Raw genomic sequence first — 18,801 nt, 5'->3', positions numbered from 1 at the left:
TCCTTGGGATGCCCATTGCAGTGATAAGCATAGGTAGAGCAGCGTCCAGCATGCTCAGCCACAAAGGTTTCCTGCACACCTCCTTCCCAAGAGCAGCTGGCAAGTGCAAGGCCCCTTGAGCTCCTCTGTCCCTTGGCTCATTGATCTCAAGCTCATTTGCCCCCTCAGCTGCTGAACATCGGGGCAGTTTGGGTGTCTACATGTGCGTATGTGGGAAACCAGAACCTCCTGGACCCTCATTTCAGTTTCCCTGTGCTCTGCACACACAGGAATGCCTCAGTCTCCTAGTGCAGAACCTGCTTCTCCTGGCCAAGACCTGTGGTCACCCTTTCATCTGGGACAGCAATGTCCTGTTGGAGATGCACCCATAGATCCAGGCCAACACCACCCTGTAATCACCGGAGCACAAGAGTCCCCACAAGCACTCGGATAAGGTGGTTTGTGCTGGCTCATCTCATTCCTACCGTGGACTCTGCTGTCATCTTTTTTCTCCATCCCAGCACTACCACCACGCTCTGCCCCTCCCGCAGCTCCCCCCACAGCCCACCCAGGGCTGTCTGCTGACTTTCTGCCCCTCCATCCATGCCCACCCCAATCCTGGCTCCCTGTAACAGAGCAGGGACAACTGCTGGGACAGACAGCACCATGCAGAGAAACAGGGACACTCCTGACAGGAGACTCCAGTGGCACCAGATGTGTCTGGGAGAGACAGCCCGGCCCTCCTGCCTCTTGCCAGAGGATGCCACCCAGTGCTTTGTGGTTTTGTCCATCTGGACACCCCAGACATGTGCCAGAGAGGGCAGAAAGCTTCAATGTGCAGAAAGGATCTTAACCTGGGGATGATGCACAGAGTAGGAGGGACAGGAGCTTCATTGTGTGGTTGTAGTCCAGTCACCAACATACTCTTCCTGCTGGACATCTCACTTCATCCTTCGCAGCTAGTGGGTGCTGATGCCCCAAGCTGCAGGGCTGCTGGTCTTCCTGGGGTTACTACCATCCCTTTGTAAGCACAACCAGCAATGTGTCAGCCCCTGGCTCTGCAGCCAACTGCATTTTAAAGCTCTCCATTGATGTCTGAAGAAGCAACACAACAGGTTGAACCCTTCAAATCCAAATCCCCCTATGCCTAGAGCAAGTCCAGACCTGCAGTGTAAGTCTGGTCTCTCCTCTAGCTGCACCCTCTCACAGAGGAGCACCTTTAGGATGAAGTATCTTCATGCTTCCACTTCTGGGCACCTTTTTACCTGTCTGAGCTGCTCTCAAGTGTGCCCTGGCATGTCCCTGCTCCTGCTGGCACTGTGGGGCTGGCAGGACTGGTGACACGGGCTTGCTTGTCTGCCTGCTCACTGTCAGCAGCGTGGCCAGCTCAGTGCTGCTGGTGACAAAGGCAGGGACCAAGAAGGGCATGATGTCATTCTCAGATCCATCGGGAAGTTTTCAGCAGTGATGGCTGGAAAAAACCAGCATTTTTCCTGTGAAAAAGGGCACATTTGCTCTGGTTTCAATGAGAAAGAAATAGCCTGCTAGTGACTGTCCTTAATTGATTAGTCATTTCTGCAGATGATAATTGCACATCAAAAGACTGAGATCCTACTGTTTCATGCAAATGTCCTTATGAATAACAGCCAGGCACAGGGGAAGGGGATACACGAAATAAATCCTCTAGAAGCCACCCAGGAGGATTTGGAGCTCGAGTTTCATTTCAGGAAAAAAATTTTGCTCTCCAAAGAAATACCCTCAACATCAGCTACTTCCCAAGGTCCTAACACTGGAATGGACCTCCTGTCCCTCCCGCTCCCTGTGCATCATCCCCACTTCAAGATCCTTTCTGCCCACTGCAGCTTTCTGCCCTCTCTGGCATATATCAGGGTGTCCAGGCTGGGTCCTGCTCCCCGGGCTGTGATGTCTGGGGTTGAACCACCATCTCCTGGGCTCACATGAGAACCCCCATGTTCACTGAATTACTTGAGCGCGGCTGCTAGCCCTGGTGTCTGGCAAAGGAGGCTTGTGAGCATGACTCAGTCAGCCTCCAAAAGCAGCCATGAAAAACAAGGACCTGCTGTGAGCTGCATTTTGATTTCTTAGCCAATCTCATGATGTTTTGCAGGGCCAAAGCATGGGGCTGTAAGATCAGGGCAGCCTTAGGAACTCCAGGCATTCCTGGGGGATTGGAGCAAATTGTCCATCTGGCAAAAGGAGATATCGCTGGGGTCATGGGGAGGCTCTTGCCTGCAGGAACCAAGACCCTGTATCTCCAGGGCTGCAGCCACAGCATGAATAAACCTTTTGCAGGTGTCGTTTCTTGTTTCGGGTAGTTCAAAGGCTCCTCAAAGGCCACCCTCACATCTGCCCCCTCACTGGCCAGGGTGAATCCCTGAACAGGGTGAATCCTCAGAACAGAGGTAGCAAAGCAGACCCTGGGGTAACATCAGACTGTGCTCTTGTATCTGCCCGGGGTGAGCAGCATTGTCTCCTTCAGGCCACATCAGTGGTCTGCAGAGCAGTAAGCTGCCCTCAGCACTACAGGGGGGATGACTGTGGCCAAGGGAGGAAGTGTTTATGGTTGTGGAAAAACTGTTCTGCGAATGCCTCCAGCCTAAACTGCTCTATAGTCCCTACAGTGACAGCAGGGAGCTAGATTTGACCTTCTACGTGGGGCTACCCAAATTTGCACTCCCAGGTTCATCCATATCGTCTTCAGCGTGGGCTCAAAAGCTGCTGGCGTTTAATCATTCCTTCATCTCCTTGTCACTGTCACTGATGAAGTCACTGACCAAAGAGCACTTTGGATCCTCAGGGTAGGCTGAATTTCCTTGCTGATCCTGCAGCAGCCAGGTTCAGATCTGCTACCTTCAGATGTCTCGTGTGGAGGGGCTGTCAAGCTCCTTCCTTCCCTCTTTGTAGTCTGAGGAGAAATAGGCACTTTCAGGGCATGAGTCATCTGACCTATTTAGCCATCTTAGGGAGAGATGAATGAGTCGAGAGGGCTTGTTTCTTTCCACTGTCTAGACAGCCAACCTCTTGACTGCAAACACCTACCCCTGCTCTCCTGGAGCACACCAAGCACCCTTCCCAGGCTGCTGAGGGGTGCTGGCTTCTGGTGGGCTTCCAGCACAGGCCCAGGGTTGGATCATACCTAGATACCCTCAGAGGAATGCTTGTTCTAAAGGCAAGGGAAGATCTCAACACCATAAGAGTGGAAATACAATTCTGGACAACCTTCTCTGCCACTAGGAGGGTTTTGTGGAGTTGAGCTTGCCCTGATCACGCTGGCCCTAGGACAGGATGCTCTGAATAACATCTGGCTGTGTTAGCCGAAAAGGAATGGGGATTATCCTAGTGCTGTCACCAGCTTACCTGAGACCTCGTGCTCTGCCATAGGGGCACAGTGTGCTAGAGCCTGCGACACCTCTGCCTGGTCTTCATAAAAGTACAAAATCCCAGACTGGGTTGTGTTGAAGGGAGCTTAAAGCTCCTCCAGTTGCAACACCTTCCACTAGAGCAGCTTGCTCCAAGCCCCTGTGTCCAACCTGGCCTTGAACACTGCCAGGGATGGGGCAGCCACAGCTTCTCCGTGTACCCTGTGCCAGCGCCTCAGCACCCTCACAGGGAAGAGCTTCTGCCTGAGACCTTAGGAGAAAGCCCAGTTACTGTCACTGAGATTCCTGGCACCGTAATAACATTTTTTACATAAAGGAAAATGTCTAAGCAAGCAATTACCATCTCTAGATAATCATGGTCCATAGACCGCCTACCTCTGCTTGTCCGCTAATCCCACAAAACAGTTCAGCTCCTGAGCTCAACCTTCCTCTACAGGGCCACAGCTGATCCTGTGATGATCCACAGATGTCACTAAGATTCAGTGGCATGAACTGATGAGGACGGGGAAGGCTTGGGAGGTGGCATGACACAGACCAAAAGGCCTCTAACATAGAAGGCTGTGCATCTGGGCATGAAACTGATTGGCTGTGTCCAAGAGAGAGGGACTTTGGCACTGAGAAGAGCCAATGGGTGACAAATGGCCTAAAGTCATCTTTTGTTTGAAAAGGAGGGGAAGAGTGAGTCACAGCAGGGGTTGGACTCACATCTGTACTCCACAACCCTGAGGCAGACCCTGAGCACTGGAACACATTTTGGAAAGCATGCTCTGCTACCAGCAATGGCACAAATAGGATGCCAGAACCAGTAAAAACAGCCTGAGAAAGGGTTTGATGGTGAGAGACGAGGAGAATGCGTGTTTGTAACCAAGCACAAAGGTTGAGAGGGCTCCTGAACACAGGTCTAGCCTAGAAAAAACAGCCTATGGTGCAGCTGGAGGCAATGGGTTCAGACAGAGCCAAAGGGCTCGAAGGTGCAGGCAGCAAATTCAAATGGGAAGAAGGGATGTGCCACTAACCATGGGGTTCATTGGCCACCGAAGCTGTGTGAAAAGACTTAATGCTCTGGAAGTGCTCTAATACAGATTCCCTATCGTGAGGGAAGAGCTTTAGGTGAACAGAAGGCAACCTCAAGCCAAGAAGTTGTTACTGGGCTCTATGTGTAGGAATGCATCAAACTGCCCTGTTATGCTCTGGGGGTCAGAGGCACCAGCCTGATCCAGGACCTATGGTGCTATGGCCCAAGTTCACCCTTCTTGGACTAAACACATGGCAGAGGTGGAGGGAAGAGGCAGCAGTGCCCACCCTGCAGCTCCTCCTGCAGACTGTGTCCATTTGCCTGTGGCATCACCCCACCTCTTCTGGCACAAGCAGAGGCTTTGGGAATGTGTTGGAATCTCTGGAGTGACTGAAATCCCCCAAATCTCTGGGATTTCTTACGTCAGCCCCTTCCTGTTTGCTCCTGCCCTTCTTTCCAGGAGCCTGCCCTTCCTTCGGGATCTGGGGCCGCTGTAGCAGGGAAGCACACACTGAGATGTTTGAGGCTTTCTGGAAGCATCAGGAGAGGGCTAGGAGTTCACACTGATCCTTCCACACCCCATCCCTGCCAGCAGCATCCTGCAGCCAGGAAGAGCCCGGCCAAAGCAGGAGCCTGGGTCCTGCCCCTTGCCATCGCAGACACAAGAAGGAGGCCACGTTCAAAATTAATATGTATTTTTATTGAATAGTTGCTCTAAGTGGGCTTCTGAAGCCACCATAGAATTAATTCTGTCATCTCAGCAGTGGTTCAGTAACATCAGCTTTGCGAGAGAAGAAAACCAAACAGAAGAGGGTGCATTAAAATAAATAGGTTATTTTTCTTATCTTTAAAATAAACTTTTCAAATAAATACTTTGGGTTGTTTGGGGTTTGGTTTTTTTTTTGTTTTTTTTTTTCTTTTTTCCCTTAGAAGGTACAAGAGTATTGTCAAAAAACAGCCATCAGGTTATAAACATATACCTTATAGAAAGGAACCCAAGTGAAGACAGCAGGGAGGGTCTCTTTATACACTGTACAGAATGCCTTTGTACCAGTTCAGTGGAGGATTAGATGCTTCGGTTCTTGGTATGAGACTCTTCCTTGAAGCCAACAGTGATCCATCTTCTAAGGAGAGCTTTGTGCTGAGGACACCTGGGGGGGCAGGAGGCAGCTTGGCCGCTGCTGGTCCACAGAGTATCAGAAAGGGCTGAGGGAGCTGCTGGGAGATGATGGGCAGAGGGGAATGGGATGGGAAGGGGAAAGGGCTCTGCTGGTCCAGCTCTGGGATGACCACACACCTCCCAGCTGGAACAAAGGGTATAAGAAACCTCTTCTCCCCATGCCCAGGCCAGCTCAACATGGGCAGTTTGGTCCTGCTTGTGCTGGAGCCCTTTGGGGTGCTGCAGGAAGGTGCAGTAGGACAGAGGCTTAGCGAAAGGCTTGGCACTGCTCCCCCTTACCTGGTGCTCGCACATTCACCCTGCCCCACGAGGTGTGTGGTCTCTTCCCATCCAACCATCCATCCATCCATCCATCCATCCATCCAACCATCCATCCATCCATCCGTCCATCCATCCATGTATGTCCCTCCTACCACGAACAGGTGTTGGGGTGGGGTTCATCTCCCATCTACTTTCCTCACGTGCTGATTACAAGAAATTAAACCTTCCAATATCTGAAGAGCTCCCAGTTCCTCCACCCAAGGGCCAGAGATGGAGCAAATTAGTGAAGTGTGTGCTGCAGACAGCAAGTTGAGGGCACAGTGTGATGCTCCCCTGTGCAAACTCCTCACCTCTCTACTCATCCCTCTATTGCACTCAAGCAGTCACTCCTAAACGGCTATCCTGTGCTTTGGCATCTTTTGGTCAATGACACTTGCCCACAGTTTGGGCTTCACACATGGGGATGTGGAAGAGCGATCTCAACGGGATTTTATGGGAATCTGAGTAGAGTCCCAAAGAACTTCCCCCCCTGTTCTTTGAGGTACTTGGCTGGCACCAATGTTTCTCAGGGATGGGTGGACAGGAGCCCAAGGATCATTTCAGCCCTTCGACTAGGAGGGCTGAGGAGCTCGAAAGGGAGGGAGACTCCACCCTGGTCCCCAGTGACCCCTCATCACCAGTGCAAGGGCCAGCAGGGAAGGAGGGGAGAGAGACCAAGGGAAGTCTCAGAGAAAGCAAGCACCAGCAGGACTTCTTGTGTGGATGGAGCTTTGGAGGTCTGGGCAGGAAAAGGAAGCTCCTGTATGGGGAGCAGAGCAGGGGAAGCGCAAGTCCTGCTCAGCACCTCCTGCCTCGTGCTCCTTTGGCACCTGAGAGTCCCTTTCCCCATCTAAATCCTCCCTACACCCCTGCATGTTTCCCAGCAGAAGAGCCCCCATCCATTAGAGACACACAACACGAGAGCCATTCCCTGGCAGAGCGGATCCATCCCTGTCAGCTCCCAGGGAGAAGGGAGAACTCGGCACACGACTCTCCCAGAAGAAAACCAAGAAAGACACGTCAGGACAGAGACAGACCCAAACTGCCGGGACAGGCAGCTGCAAACAAACAGCCAGAGCAGATGTGATGTGACTCACTGCAGGGTGGGGCAGGAAAGGGGCTCACAACCCCAACCAGAGCTGGAGTCCTCTCTGATGGGAAACCAGACTCTGGCAGCTGGAGATGGGGAGAGAGTGGGGTGGATCTCTTCTGGAGATGATAGGAAAAGTTCAGGAAAAAAAGCATGATGAGAAGCTACCCACAGTGCTCCTGACACCAGATGAGCTCCGTGAACCAGAGCTGGCCTCTGTGAACAGCTTCTGGCAAATCCTGACTTGCCCTTTCTGCCAAGAGCAAGGAGTGGGAGCTGGATGAGACCCCTCCAGATGGAGTGGGAAGCAGTAACCCCCCGTGAAGCCACCTGCCCTTGTGAGCAGGGTTGAGGCCAACAGCCTTAAACCTCTCTAGCCCATGCAACCACAAGTCCTGGATGTGGCTTTGCATTTTGAGCTCAACACAGCTAAACCAAAGCCCTGCACTGGTCTGACAGCCCTCAGTGCCCATCGGGCTGTCCTCTCCAATTCCCCTCCTACATGTCCCCTATTTCATAATACATCTCACAGGTTTTTCATTTCTTGGAGAGGAGACTCGGGAGATGTGGTTGGACTGCTCAGGTCTGCATCCCGCTATGGCACCATCCCCTAGGAGAACTGGGGCTCCTGCACTGGCCCAGGAAAGGCCCATTAGGTAGAAGGGCACTGCAGGAGTCCTGGCCTGAAGGCGAATGTGCTGCAGGAGCAGCACAGGGCTTGGCTGAGCAAAGCTCTGGGGAGCAGGTGTGTGGACACCCATCTCCTCATCCAACAGCTCCAGCACCTGGGGGAGGTCAGCCCGTGCCTGCATGACTTGGGAGGCCATGAAAATGATGCAGCTTCACATGTTGAGTCATTGCACCATCAGGAGAGGAAGCAATGAATTGCAGAGATACAGAGGTGGTAACTAAATTTACAAGTAAGATCCATTTAAAAAGGAGGAAAAAAAACCCCAACCATATACCAAAGTAGAGCAAGTTGGAAAATTCTGTTCATTAGTTTTCTTCAGAAAGTTTCAATGAACCTTTTCACATTCTCATTGGAGTGAGAATTCCTCAAACCCTCAGTGAAAACAGGACCTTTTATTTCCCTAAAAACAAGGTTTAATTCTTCTAGGAAGGACTTGTATCGGCACAAGCAGAGAAGGGAACTGAGTGCTCAGGAGGAAGGGTGCCTCTTGGTGGAAGTCTCTCCCCCAGGCATCACTTGGAAGTGAAGAGCCAAGCAATTATTGGCATATGGATAAATATGACCGCAATATATAAGTGCTGCCACAAGGACATGGACTGAGCTTATGGGGGTCACACATCTACAGGGCATCCTCTGAGAAGGTCATTGCCCTAAAACCCAACCCATTGCAGAGTTCAGGGCTGGCCACAGAGGGCATACAAACCACACAGATGTGGCCCTCTCTGTTCTTCATGCCAGGAGATCCTCACTACAACCTAGAGCATCATCCTGAATTTCCCACAGCTTATGGAAGTGGTCTCTCTCCATCTCTGGCCAAAGGAAGCATCTTTCAAAGTCCCCCCTTGGGCTCCAATTGAAAGCAGGGTGAGGATTTCAGCCATGTCCCCAACATGCCCCAGACACAACCTCACACCAGGGCTGGGATTCATCTCTCCTTCCACAGGGAACCTTGACTTCCAGTATTTGGGTCCTGTTTGAGTTGAGGGAGACAAGCAGGATCAGATCATTTAATGAATAGTGTTTTCAAGGGGGATGAATCACTCTGAATATGCTTTTCTCTGCAATGGAAGGAGCTTGGATTAGCCACAATTTTTAGACAGCAAATATATGGGAAGAGGAATCCCATGATGAGAGCCTACCTCATCGCCTCACCCCAGAGCCAGCACTAAATCCTACCCTCTCCCTGCAAAGCAACCTCCCCTAGGACAAGCTGTAAACCTCCTTTTCCCCCTGTCCCAACTACCTGGGAACTAGAGGTCTAGAATTAGCAAGAACCATACTGGGAAATCATCTTTCAGCATGCACAAGTGTACCAGGAAGCCAACCCTTGCATCTGTCACTGTTCACAGCAGTATCATTATTAGTAATAGACCTAGCCATCCTAACGTTATATTTCTATATACAAAAATAGATCCACAGAATTCTACGTGAAGAGGTGGCTGAGGGAAGGCAACGGATGAGCCCTGGGTGGCAAGGACTTGGAGGAAGCCAAGGGACATGTTGCATATATTTCTCCAGGGGATCCGTTTGCTTCCCCTCTGCTCTTGCACCCTTTGGAGGAGGGACCAGCAGTTAGAGCTGATCACTGGGACATCCTCCCAGCTCCAGCTCCCCTGGCCAATGGGCTGGTGACAGCAGGGTCACTCCCGGCAGCTGGCAAGCAGAGATGGGGCTTGGATCAGCCTTGGAGTCCAGGACCAGGAGGAGCTCCCTGTAACTGCAGCAACGGGTTGGGCTTCTTATCCTCACAGCAAGCAAAGCATGAAGCACTGACCCTGAGTCAGGTTTCCTCCTGGTCTGCAGATGGCCCAGTCCCAGGACTTGGTTCAGACCCATCTCCGGTTTGCCACAGGAACACCCTCAGCAATGCCTCCAGGGTTTGCCCACCAGCATCACACTGGTGTTGGTTTTGGTGTGACACTGTGCAGCAAGGAAAGCGAGGGGAGGACTAAAAGGCAACTTCAGGGAGGGAAAGTCAGGCTCCCATCTTCCAGGCCTCCTTTTTGCCCTCTGCTTCCCTCCAGCCCAAAGCAGGAGGTGCAGGAGTCCCCCCCCCAGGGTGGGTGCTCTCCAATGGGGCTGGCAGCGCAAGCACAGGGTGCATATTTGTGTCTGTGATCTTCATTTAAAGTGAATTCAGTGCTGGTGGAAGGTACCAGATCGGGGCTCTTGGTGTCTGTGGCATTGATGGAGCCGGGCAGCAGCTCCCATCCCCCCGGGGTTTGCACCGTGGAGGCAGCCCTTCAAGGCATTGAGAAATGAATTTCAGTTTCAACCCAGCTGCTTGTTCTCCACCAAATCCCAGAGGGGACCTTTCCCTTGCTGCAGTCGGGCAGAAGCGAGTGGGCTGGCCTGCCTCCTATAGCTCCTTCCCCTGCCAGAAGGTTTCTAAAGCTTCCCACACCTTCCCTTCCTCTTTGAGACAGAAAAATACGATGCCACCTCATTTTGAAGCTAGCTTCCTTCTCCCAGAGGCTTCCAAGCCCAGATGGAAGTTGCTGCCATTGACGGAACCCTGCCTCACCCCAGCCCTTGGGGAAAGCAGATCTATAGCCACGTGAGAGCAAAGAGGCCACCCAAAGAAAGTGCTGGAGAAGGAGAAAGACAGAGAAGGGGAGGTCTGGCTCCTGGAGGGCTCTTGCACAGGTGATGCATTGACCTGACTTGTCCCCCCATCAGGAAGGACCTCACCATGGGGCAGTGGCAGCTCTGAAAACCCTCCCAGAGCAGAGTCCTGAGGACACACTCCCAAACACCCTTGGTCTTCCTCCTCTTTTCCTTTCCTGGTCCCTCACCTGCATGTGCAAAACCGCCACTGCTCCCCAGCGGGTGCCAGCTCCCCCAGGCACTCCTCTGTGGGACCCCCAGCTCACCAGTCTTATTCCCAAGGGGTTATGGTGGTAGGGGGGAAGCGCTGCAGAACGGACGGGTGCTGGAAGAGGAGGGGGATGGCAAGGAGAGGAGGAGGATGAGGAGGAAGAGGAATAAAGCCTGCTTCTCCTCCCCGGGAGGGTCATACCAGCTTATCCAGCGTCTTGGGGAAAGGTGTGCTGCTGGAGGAAGAGATCTTCCTGCAGACTGTGTTAGTGTGGCTCTGGCAGCGGCAGCCGGGGCGTTTCAGGCCATCATAACCCCGCTGGCAAAGTTTGAGGCACCCCAGGGTAGGAAAGTAGCAGCAGAGGCAGGGCATGAGGATGGAGAGGAAGCTCATGGCAGCCCAGCGGGCGCAGCAGGACCCCGGCCCGCAGGAGCAGGGGTCATCAGCGCAGGTATCCTCGTCGTCAGTGGAGCAGTGGTAGAAGAGACCCTTGATGCAGCAGAGGCAAGTCCCGTAGTCGAGGAGGCTCTCCGGGGAGCAGAGGCAGCGCTGGTTGCAGAGCCAGCAGGAGGGCAGGCTGCGAGCGGCTGTGCAGCGCCCGCACTTGCAGCGCCCGCACTCCTCGCAGAGGAAGAGGTGCCCAGGATGCAGGGGGGGCTTCTCCACCACCCCCTTCAGCGGAGACTCCTCCGCTTTCAGCTCGCCGGCCCGCGGCTGCGTCCGGATCAGGGAGTGCCCGGAGTGGGAAGGGGTGAGGCTGCTCAGGAGACGCTGGTCGGAGGCCGTGGTGCTTTGGGAGACAGAGCTGGCTGTGCTGGAGTGGCTCATGTGCTGTTGCAAGGGTGGTATCTGGTGCTGTTGGCTGTGGCTGCGGTGCAGGTCCTGGAAGGTGGAAGACACCAGGCGGTCCTGGGACCACTCTTGCTTGTGCGGAAGCTGGGACAGGGATGGGTTGGAGCGGGCTTGCTGGAAGCACACAGCCGGTCTCTCCACGTAGTTGTTGCTGGCACGGATGGAGCGGATTTGGTCGATGGACAGGACCTGCTGGAAGTCCTCCACGGGTGGGTCCATTGTCTCGTCACAGCTGAGCTCAGCCACACTGGAAGAGAGCTGCATTTCCAGGAGTGAGGAGACCCTGTGGCATCAGGGCACATCTACAGATCCTAAAGGATGGGGCAGGAAGACAGAAAACATTTGTGTTATATTCTATAACATCCATCCGCGTAAAGCAGGAAGCAAAGGACGGCTGGAGAACTCCTAATGAAGTTATTTCCAACAGTCAGACTCCAAGAACTTCTGTGCCTGGGGACACAGGCTGGACACAGCCAAAATCTGTCCCTTGACCCAGGCGGTCGCAGCATCTCCTCAGGCTCCTCATGTCCTTCCAGAGGATTTCCCACCCCTTGCCAGCACTGATGGACCACATCCATCCTTCCTCTCCTTCCCAGGGGAAATGCCAGCCCTCTCTGGAGGAGGAAAACTTGAAGCTGTGACTTATCCAGAGCCAGTGACAGAATTGGGAACAGCATCTCCTCCCGAGCAGGAGATTCTTTTGGGGTTTCCCAGTGCACCCAGAACAGCCTCCCAGTGCTGTAACATGGACATAGGGTTGAAGGGGTGCTGGACACTAATTTCAGGCAGTATCAGCAACAAATTGCAACTGACACACGTTGGGAAAGAGACAAGCCAACCCCACAGCTCCCACTGCAGCATCCTGCTTTCCCATGCATGCCCAGGAGCTGTCACCCCCTCAGGAACCCCGGGGAGGGCAGGGTTTGGTTTCTCCTTCACCCCAGCACAAGCAGAGGGGAAGCAGGGAAAGCAGCGCTGTCAGCAGGCAAGCCCCAGCCTGCTCCCTGCCCCGAGGCTGCCGTGTGTCTGCTGCTGTGCTCAGGAAACGGTACTTCCTGAGTCTGCAGCACCGGCAGGCGCCTGCTTTATTCCAGAGGGAAGGTCCGGACTCCCGGAGGGCAGTGGGGCTGGGGCAGAGAGTACCCCCGTGTCCTACAACTCCCCCCACAGCAGGTTTGACCTGATGGCATCGGGCCCATCACCAAAGCTGGGCTGCCACCATACCTCTCTGCTGGCGTCTCCGCCTCAGTGGGGCTGAGTGAGGAGAGGGGCAGAAGGGCTCTCAGTGGAGCCACCTCTCTCCCCTTAGGATGGATGGAGGGAGAAGCTTGTGCTGCCCACAAAACAAGGCAAGCAGAGCACACGGAGGACGGAGCCATTCTGCATTCCAGACCAACCCCCCAGCACTTCCAGCCCAGATCTCAGGGTCGGATCCCTGCTCTCCGGGCACAGTTTCCCCAGGACAAAGCCATTCTCCTCTGGCAGATCAGACAAGTGATCCCTTAGTAACAGACACCTTTTGGTGCCAGGGCCTGCAGGAAGACGGTTTCCCTGAGGAAGCTCCCCACGGTCAGGCAGTGCTGGAGCCTTTCAAGTAGGTGAGGGGCCACAGGTAGAATCTGCTCATGCAGCAGAGAAAGGCAGAGGGAAGATTGATTTTCATTAGCCAGGCTGACCTTGAGAAGCAGGCAAAAGCAAAGGCAACTTACTTTGACTGTTCAAGCAAGATCTCATCTCTCCCATTTCCCTCCCAGGAAAGAAAAAGCGATGGATCTGCTGAGATTTGGGGTTTTCCTGTGCCTGAAGCCCACCTGTGCCCCTCCCTTTGTGATTCAAGTGAGATGTTCACCCCATCCAAGGAGAGGCAGGCAGGCAGGGAATTAGTAGGTCTCCTGGGACACCCACAATAGGTTTGGATGCTGATTTCTTTACCACTAATACCAAGGTGAATTGGGAGGGCAGAGCTGACCCAGGTTGTGAGTACACTGACAGGATGGGAATGGGCCATGGAGGAAAAACACCCTCCTGTGAGTTGCTGCCTGCTGCCACTGAGCTCCTCACCTGGTCGTACTAAAGCACAGGCTGGTGACCTGAAGTCCCCTGGATCCCTGAAGGGATATGACCCATCTTCATCTGTAGCTAGGACTACACAGGGGAGAGCGGAGAACAGCCTCCAAGGGTTCCCAGGTCCCTCATGACCCAGATCCCACCTTGGGATGGGATCGTGTGGAGGAAGATGCTGATTCCACCCACAGAGGAGCTGCTCACAGCTGGGTGTCCGTCCCCTCTAACTTGTGCAATGAGATTTGGCAGCACTTGGGTATTAGGGCTCAGGCAGCAAGGCCCCATGAGGCTTCCACGTTAGGTTTGAACCAAAGTGTGACCCAAGGGACAAGACTGAGGGTCCTGAGATAAAGAGCAGCTCAAGGGCAGACCCACCACAGCCACCCCCAGCCCTCTATGCAAGACCTGGAGCTCAGGAGACATGAGGACACCCATGAGATGGGCTTAGGCAGAAGGAAGTGCACAGGGGACACTGTGGGGAGAAACAGAGCCTGGGAACAGCAGGCAGACAGAGCTGGCAGTTGGGCCACGCGGTGTCTGCCAACCCTGACACTTAGGATCTGGGCTTGGACGGGTCCTGGGCAAGACAGGTCCTGGTAGGACCCCCAGCACAGAACCAGGGCTCAAATGCTCCTAGACCTCCAATTTCCAGGTGCAAGGTTTGGACATGGACCCAGATTTGCTGGCACAGGGAGGCAAAAGCCCCCCTGGGACCCAAGGGGACATGAACCAGAGGATCTGTGGGTCCTCCAGTCCAGTGGAATGGAGGGAAGACAGACTGAACACCAGAGCTGGGACCCCACTGCTGCCCTCAACCCCGGGGAGCCCAGTGGCCCCCGCTCGCTCCCTGCTCCAACCAGTCCATACCACAGTTCCCAGTGGGAAGACCACCCCCGGGACACTGATGCACGTCCCGCTGCCTCTTTGCCATCTGAGGGGGCTGGGGCAGCGTAGGGGGGGGAACTCTGCCATGTGAGGGGGCTCCTCCTCCTCACACCCTGCCTGCCAGGGTCTTGCCAGCCCGGAAATCGGGTGAGCTTTATGGCCGCTGCAGCCAGCACAAGTTCGTGTGACAGTGGCCAGAGCAGAGATCGTAAAAGCAAATGATTTACAGGCTGGGGTGGCTGCGAGCCGGGGACGAGGGGCACAGGGCGCCCAGGTGGGAGGAAAGGAAAGGGATTTTTCCCTCCGGAGGGACTGCCAGGACCATCCCAGCGCTGCGGGAGCAGCGGGGTGGTGGCAGGAGGATGATGCCCCAGCCCCGGTTTGCAGCAGCCCACGCGTGGGTCGTATCCGGCGGCAACCCCCGCGCCCAGCCCCTCCGTATGCGGGCCCCACAGCCCCCTCGAGCAGCTCCGCACAGCACAGCCCCGCACAGCGCAGCCCACCTCTCCAAGGAGTCGGACCCGCAGCCCCCAGCAGCCCCTCCTTTCACGCAGCCCCCGCGGTCCCCGGACCCCCGTCTCCGCAGTGCCTGCACCCCACTCGCGCTCGGGACGCCCCAGCCCCGCTGCCCGCTCGACCCACGCGTGACTCCGACCCACGCTCGCTGCCAGCCCCAGCACGGACACCCCACTCGTGACCCGTGCCCCCACCTGCACCTCACCCCCACAGCCCCACTCGTGTCCGCTCCAGCGCCCACCGCAGGCCGCCCGTGCCCAGCCCCACGCGTGTCCGCGCGGGTGAACTCACCCCGCTGCCGCCGCCGGGGCCGCCGCCGGTCTGTGCGCCCGCGGAGCGCCGAGCGCTGCCGGGGCAGCCACGGGGCTGCTCAGGGCTGGGGGCTCGGGGCCCCTCCGCTGCGCCGAGCTCAGCTCCACGGGCACCGGGATCGGGGCCGGCAGAGCCCGGACGGGCGGCTCTGGCTCGTCCCCAGCGCCGGCTGCGAACGGGGGAGCGCGGAGGACGGGACGTAGGGAGGGATCCACATCTCTCCTCGCTCCGCCGCTGCCTTCCCGGAGCTGGAGCTCTTAGCGCTTACCTAAGTGGCGTCATCCCGCTGGAATGGCACCGGCCCATTAGCAGTCCCACAGAGCCCCGGCATCCGCTCCCCAGATAATGGCTGAGCGGAGCCGGGAACAGCGCGGAGCCTGCAGGCACTATTTAAACATTTCCGTCTGCCTCGGGCTCCGCTCCCCCCCACCCCGGACCCGCCGCCCCCTGGCCCCTGGGGACACCCGTGGATCCAGCGCTGGCTCAGGAGGCTTCGTGGGCATTGAAGCTTGGTCCAGCCCGATGGGGTGGACAGGGGTGTGGGGAGCAGGTTGGGTGCCCAGGGTCAGCATCTGCTGTTGGGCACTGTCACCTTGAGGAATCATTTGATCCGCACATGGGTGGGGAACGGGCGCAGCCACCATCACCCCTCACCCTTCCCGGGCATCTCAAGAGGCATCAAGTGGGAGCTCAGACGTTGCCCACCCCCCATGCGACCAGACAGCCTGACTTACACCAGAACCACCTCCTCTGATAGAAGCTGAGGTGGAAAAGGGGCTGTTCTGCACTGAGACCCACAGAACCATCCCACGCACATCCCATTCTCCCAGAAACAAACTCCCTGGACTCAAGGTCCAAACTGGACCTGGATATTCTGTCCCAGACATCTCGCTGTGCTGCTGCGCACTCCCACCTTCCACTGCTTTCTCTCTTCTCTAAGGCAACAACTGCTGCTTGGGAGCACCAGGGATCCTTGTGACCTCCCTCAGCCCCATCCATAAATAAATGGGACCTGGTCTGACGATCCCAAAGACTCAAGGCCCCTCCTTGATGACAATGTACATTGGCATGGACTCCACTCGAGCTCCCACCCTCACTTCTGGCATCATTTCCAGGTTGGTCACCCATCCTTTCTGGCAGCATTCACTGGGTGAGCAAAGCAATGTTACCAGCTCAGGACAGGTTCAGAACCTGCCTTGAGAAGCAAAGCTGAAAGCATCCAAGCCCTCACCCACCCCAGCAAATCCCCCCAGCACAGGACCCGGCTCCTCAGGGCCCGGCCATCCCTTGTCAATGTTGGTTGCCGACGGGCAGCACAGGGGCTGGGTACATGAGGGCAGGGAAGGGATGAGGAGCCTGAACAAGGTTGACAAAACCAGTTCTGCCACTTTTTGCTTCACCGGATGGGTACAAACCAGGATGATCCCACTGGGCTCAGCAGCTCCCTCCCAGCCGGTGCCAGCAGAAGCACTGGAGTCATGTCCAGCAGGGGCCAGCGACTCGGCTCTCCTGCACGGTGCCCAGTGGAGCCCTTCCAGGCTCATCTTTTAGGCATTTCTGGGCTGGGCAGCTCTCCATCTCCCTTGGATCCCACCAGAGATGCTCCTCCAGGAGTTTCTCCAAGAGGAATGCATCCCTGACGGCATGCCTCAGCTACAGCCCAGAGCCTTCATGCCGCATCTCTGTGCTCCCACGAACCCCTCCTCTTCTCCCCATCACTTTCAGCTTCATCTTTAAAGATGCAGAAAGGAGCCGAGTTGCCCAATTCCCAGCGGCTGCCAGCTGGCTACGAGCACCTGACTCCCCAAACCATGTGTGACGTCCTCCCTTTATCCCAGCCCAATTCCCAGCCCAAATCCATCACTCCCACCTTGAGGTGCCGGTGATTCAGGCTTCCCTCGGCGGGCTCACAGCATCCCCAGCGCAGCCTGCGTCGTGCTCAGCCGGCGCTGCTTTATTCCTCACCCGCTGCCGAGGGAGGGCCAGAAAGGCATGAATGCAGAGATAGAGACAAGTGGGAGGGTGGGAAGCAGAGGGAGAATAGCAGCCTCCTGGTGAGTTATTGACCGCAGCATCCCTGAGGAGGAGGGCTGGAAACCTGAATGCATTTGCAAAGCAGAAAAGTTCAGAGACGCTCCCAAAGGAAGGGTCTGGGATGAAGCCTCCAGCCAGTGTTTGGAGGGTTTGGGGCTGTTGGAAGAGGGATGTGGTGTCCTGCACAGCTGTATATGTTGAAGGGAGGTGTGAGGCTACATGAGATTCCCAATAACCTCTCCCTGCAGGAGTGATCATCCAGCCCTAAGCAGGGATTTAATATCCTTCCGCAGCTCTAGGACACCTCCAGGCATCCATCCTGCCTCTGCCCCTTCCCAGCCACTTCCACCTGAGCCAGCTCCTCTGGACTGGCCTTCTGAACCTGTTCCACTCCTCTTCCCAGCGTGAATCCACTTCTTAACCCCTCAAGCACCCCTGGGGTCCTGTCCAGAGCAGCTCCCAGGAGTCCCACCCTGCCCTTACTTTAGGGGCTGTCAGCACATCTTCTGCCTGGGGCTGCTGATAGCACTGAGATAGAGGCACTGAGGGCAGAGCATCCTGGTGTTCCCAGCTCCTGTTGCAGGTCTCCCATCTGCCGGTTGCAGATCTCTGCCTTGGGGAACCCTCATCCCTGGCAATCCCCACCAGTTCCTCCCTGCCCTGCTCCTGCACATCCCCAACACTGCAGAAACCATCTGGGGTGTCACCACCTTCCTTCCCCTCCTCAGCACGTGTTTCTCGAGATACACACACACATTCACAAACGCAAAAGAGATCACTCTGGAGCCTGGAGAACTTGTTGCTTTTTTAAGCAACCAGGAGAGCTCAGCATTGTTTTCCAGCCCTCTCCAAGCCTGAGCACCCCTGATCCCCCAGTGAACCACTGCGGATGGGGAGGAGATTATCCCAGCGTGAGGCTGGAGATATCTGCTCCTTTCGATGCTATTTGACAACCTGGGGCACTGGGTAGAGGGAGCATTCACCTTCAGTTAAAGATGATGCAGGCAGGGGAGAGAGAAAAGGGGAGGATAAAGAGAACATTGTGATTCCCCTGGTTCAATCAGTGAGAAGCAATGAGGTGCTAGTGCTCTCTAATTTTGAGATTCACACATTTGAGGGCCAGAGGGGACCATGATGCTCATCTGGCCTGACAGTCTGTATTATGTAAAAGCCACTTGAAGCCAGACAGTGCCACCAGCAACAGCAAGCACTGGGGAACTTATACTGTGATTCTCCCAAGGTAGAGGGATGTGTGAATCCCAGCACATCCCAGGTACAAAGGAGGCCAGGTACATCCACCCAAGCAAGTTCCAGCTGCACACGCAACAGCACTGGGGGAAAAAAAATTCTGTACCAGGCAATTCCTCTGGGCAGCAAAGAGGGGTAAGCAAGCATGGAGGAAAAAAAGTCACCCCTTCCTTGTGTTTTCCTTTTGAACCTTGCCTGGAAAGGGGATCCCAGCCCCGGGGTGCCTCTTGGCTGCTTTGGTGTAGAGCACCATAGCCTGCAGCCGTGCAGCCTTTCAGGATGGGAGCTGAGCCCAGCCCTGAGCCAGATCCTGAGTTCCTCGCTCAGCCTGCAGCACCGTGGAGGTGTAGTCATTGACTGCACTGTGAGTTGTTTCTCTGAAGATGGAGCCAGGCAGCATAAAACATCAATAAAGA

At 55.4% G+C, this 18,801-nt stretch overlaps 1 protein-coding gene across 3 annotated transcripts; it reads right to left on the bottom strand.

The window, feature by feature from the left end:
• Nucleotides 1-7,494: 7,494 nt before the first annotated feature.
• Nucleotides 7,495-17,117, bottom strand: SPRY3 (sprouty RTK signaling antagonist 3). Of its 3 annotated transcripts, none has more exons than XM_057398325.1 (3): nt 16,974-17,117; nt 10,676-11,637; nt 7,495-8,626 (listed from the first exon to the last, which is right to left on the bottom strand). In XM_057398325.1, exons 2-3 carry the CDS (start codon nt 11,588-11,590, stop codon nt 8,582-8,584), a joined length of 960 nt encoding a protein of 319 aa, XP_057254308.1. In that variant the 5' UTR covers nt 11,591-11,637; nt 16,974-17,117; the 3' UTR covers nt 7,495-8,581. The 3 variants fall into 3 exon arrangements, with proteins under 3 accessions (XP_057254308.1, XP_057254307.1, XP_057254309.1); XM_057398324.1 differs by lacking the exon at nt 16,974-17,117 and adding an exon at nt 15,372-15,769; XM_057398326.1 differs by lacking the exons at nt 7,495-8,626; nt 16,974-17,117 and adding an exon at nt 15,372-15,766 and having other exon boundaries at nt 10,561-11,637.
• Nucleotides 17,118-18,801: the final 1,684 nt, after the last annotated feature.

This window comes from Pezoporus wallicus, unplaced genomic scaffold (assembly GCF_028554395.1).
Source record: "Pezoporus wallicus isolate ANWC-B61680 ecotype Strahan unplaced genomic scaffold, APGP_CSIRO_Pwel_v1 contig_5105, whole genome shotgun sequence".
In the NCBI taxonomy this organism is placed as follows: domain Eukaryota; kingdom Metazoa; phylum Chordata; class Aves; order Psittaciformes; family Psittacidae; genus Pezoporus; species Pezoporus wallicus.
This window is presented reverse-complemented; position numbering and strand designations above follow the sequence as displayed.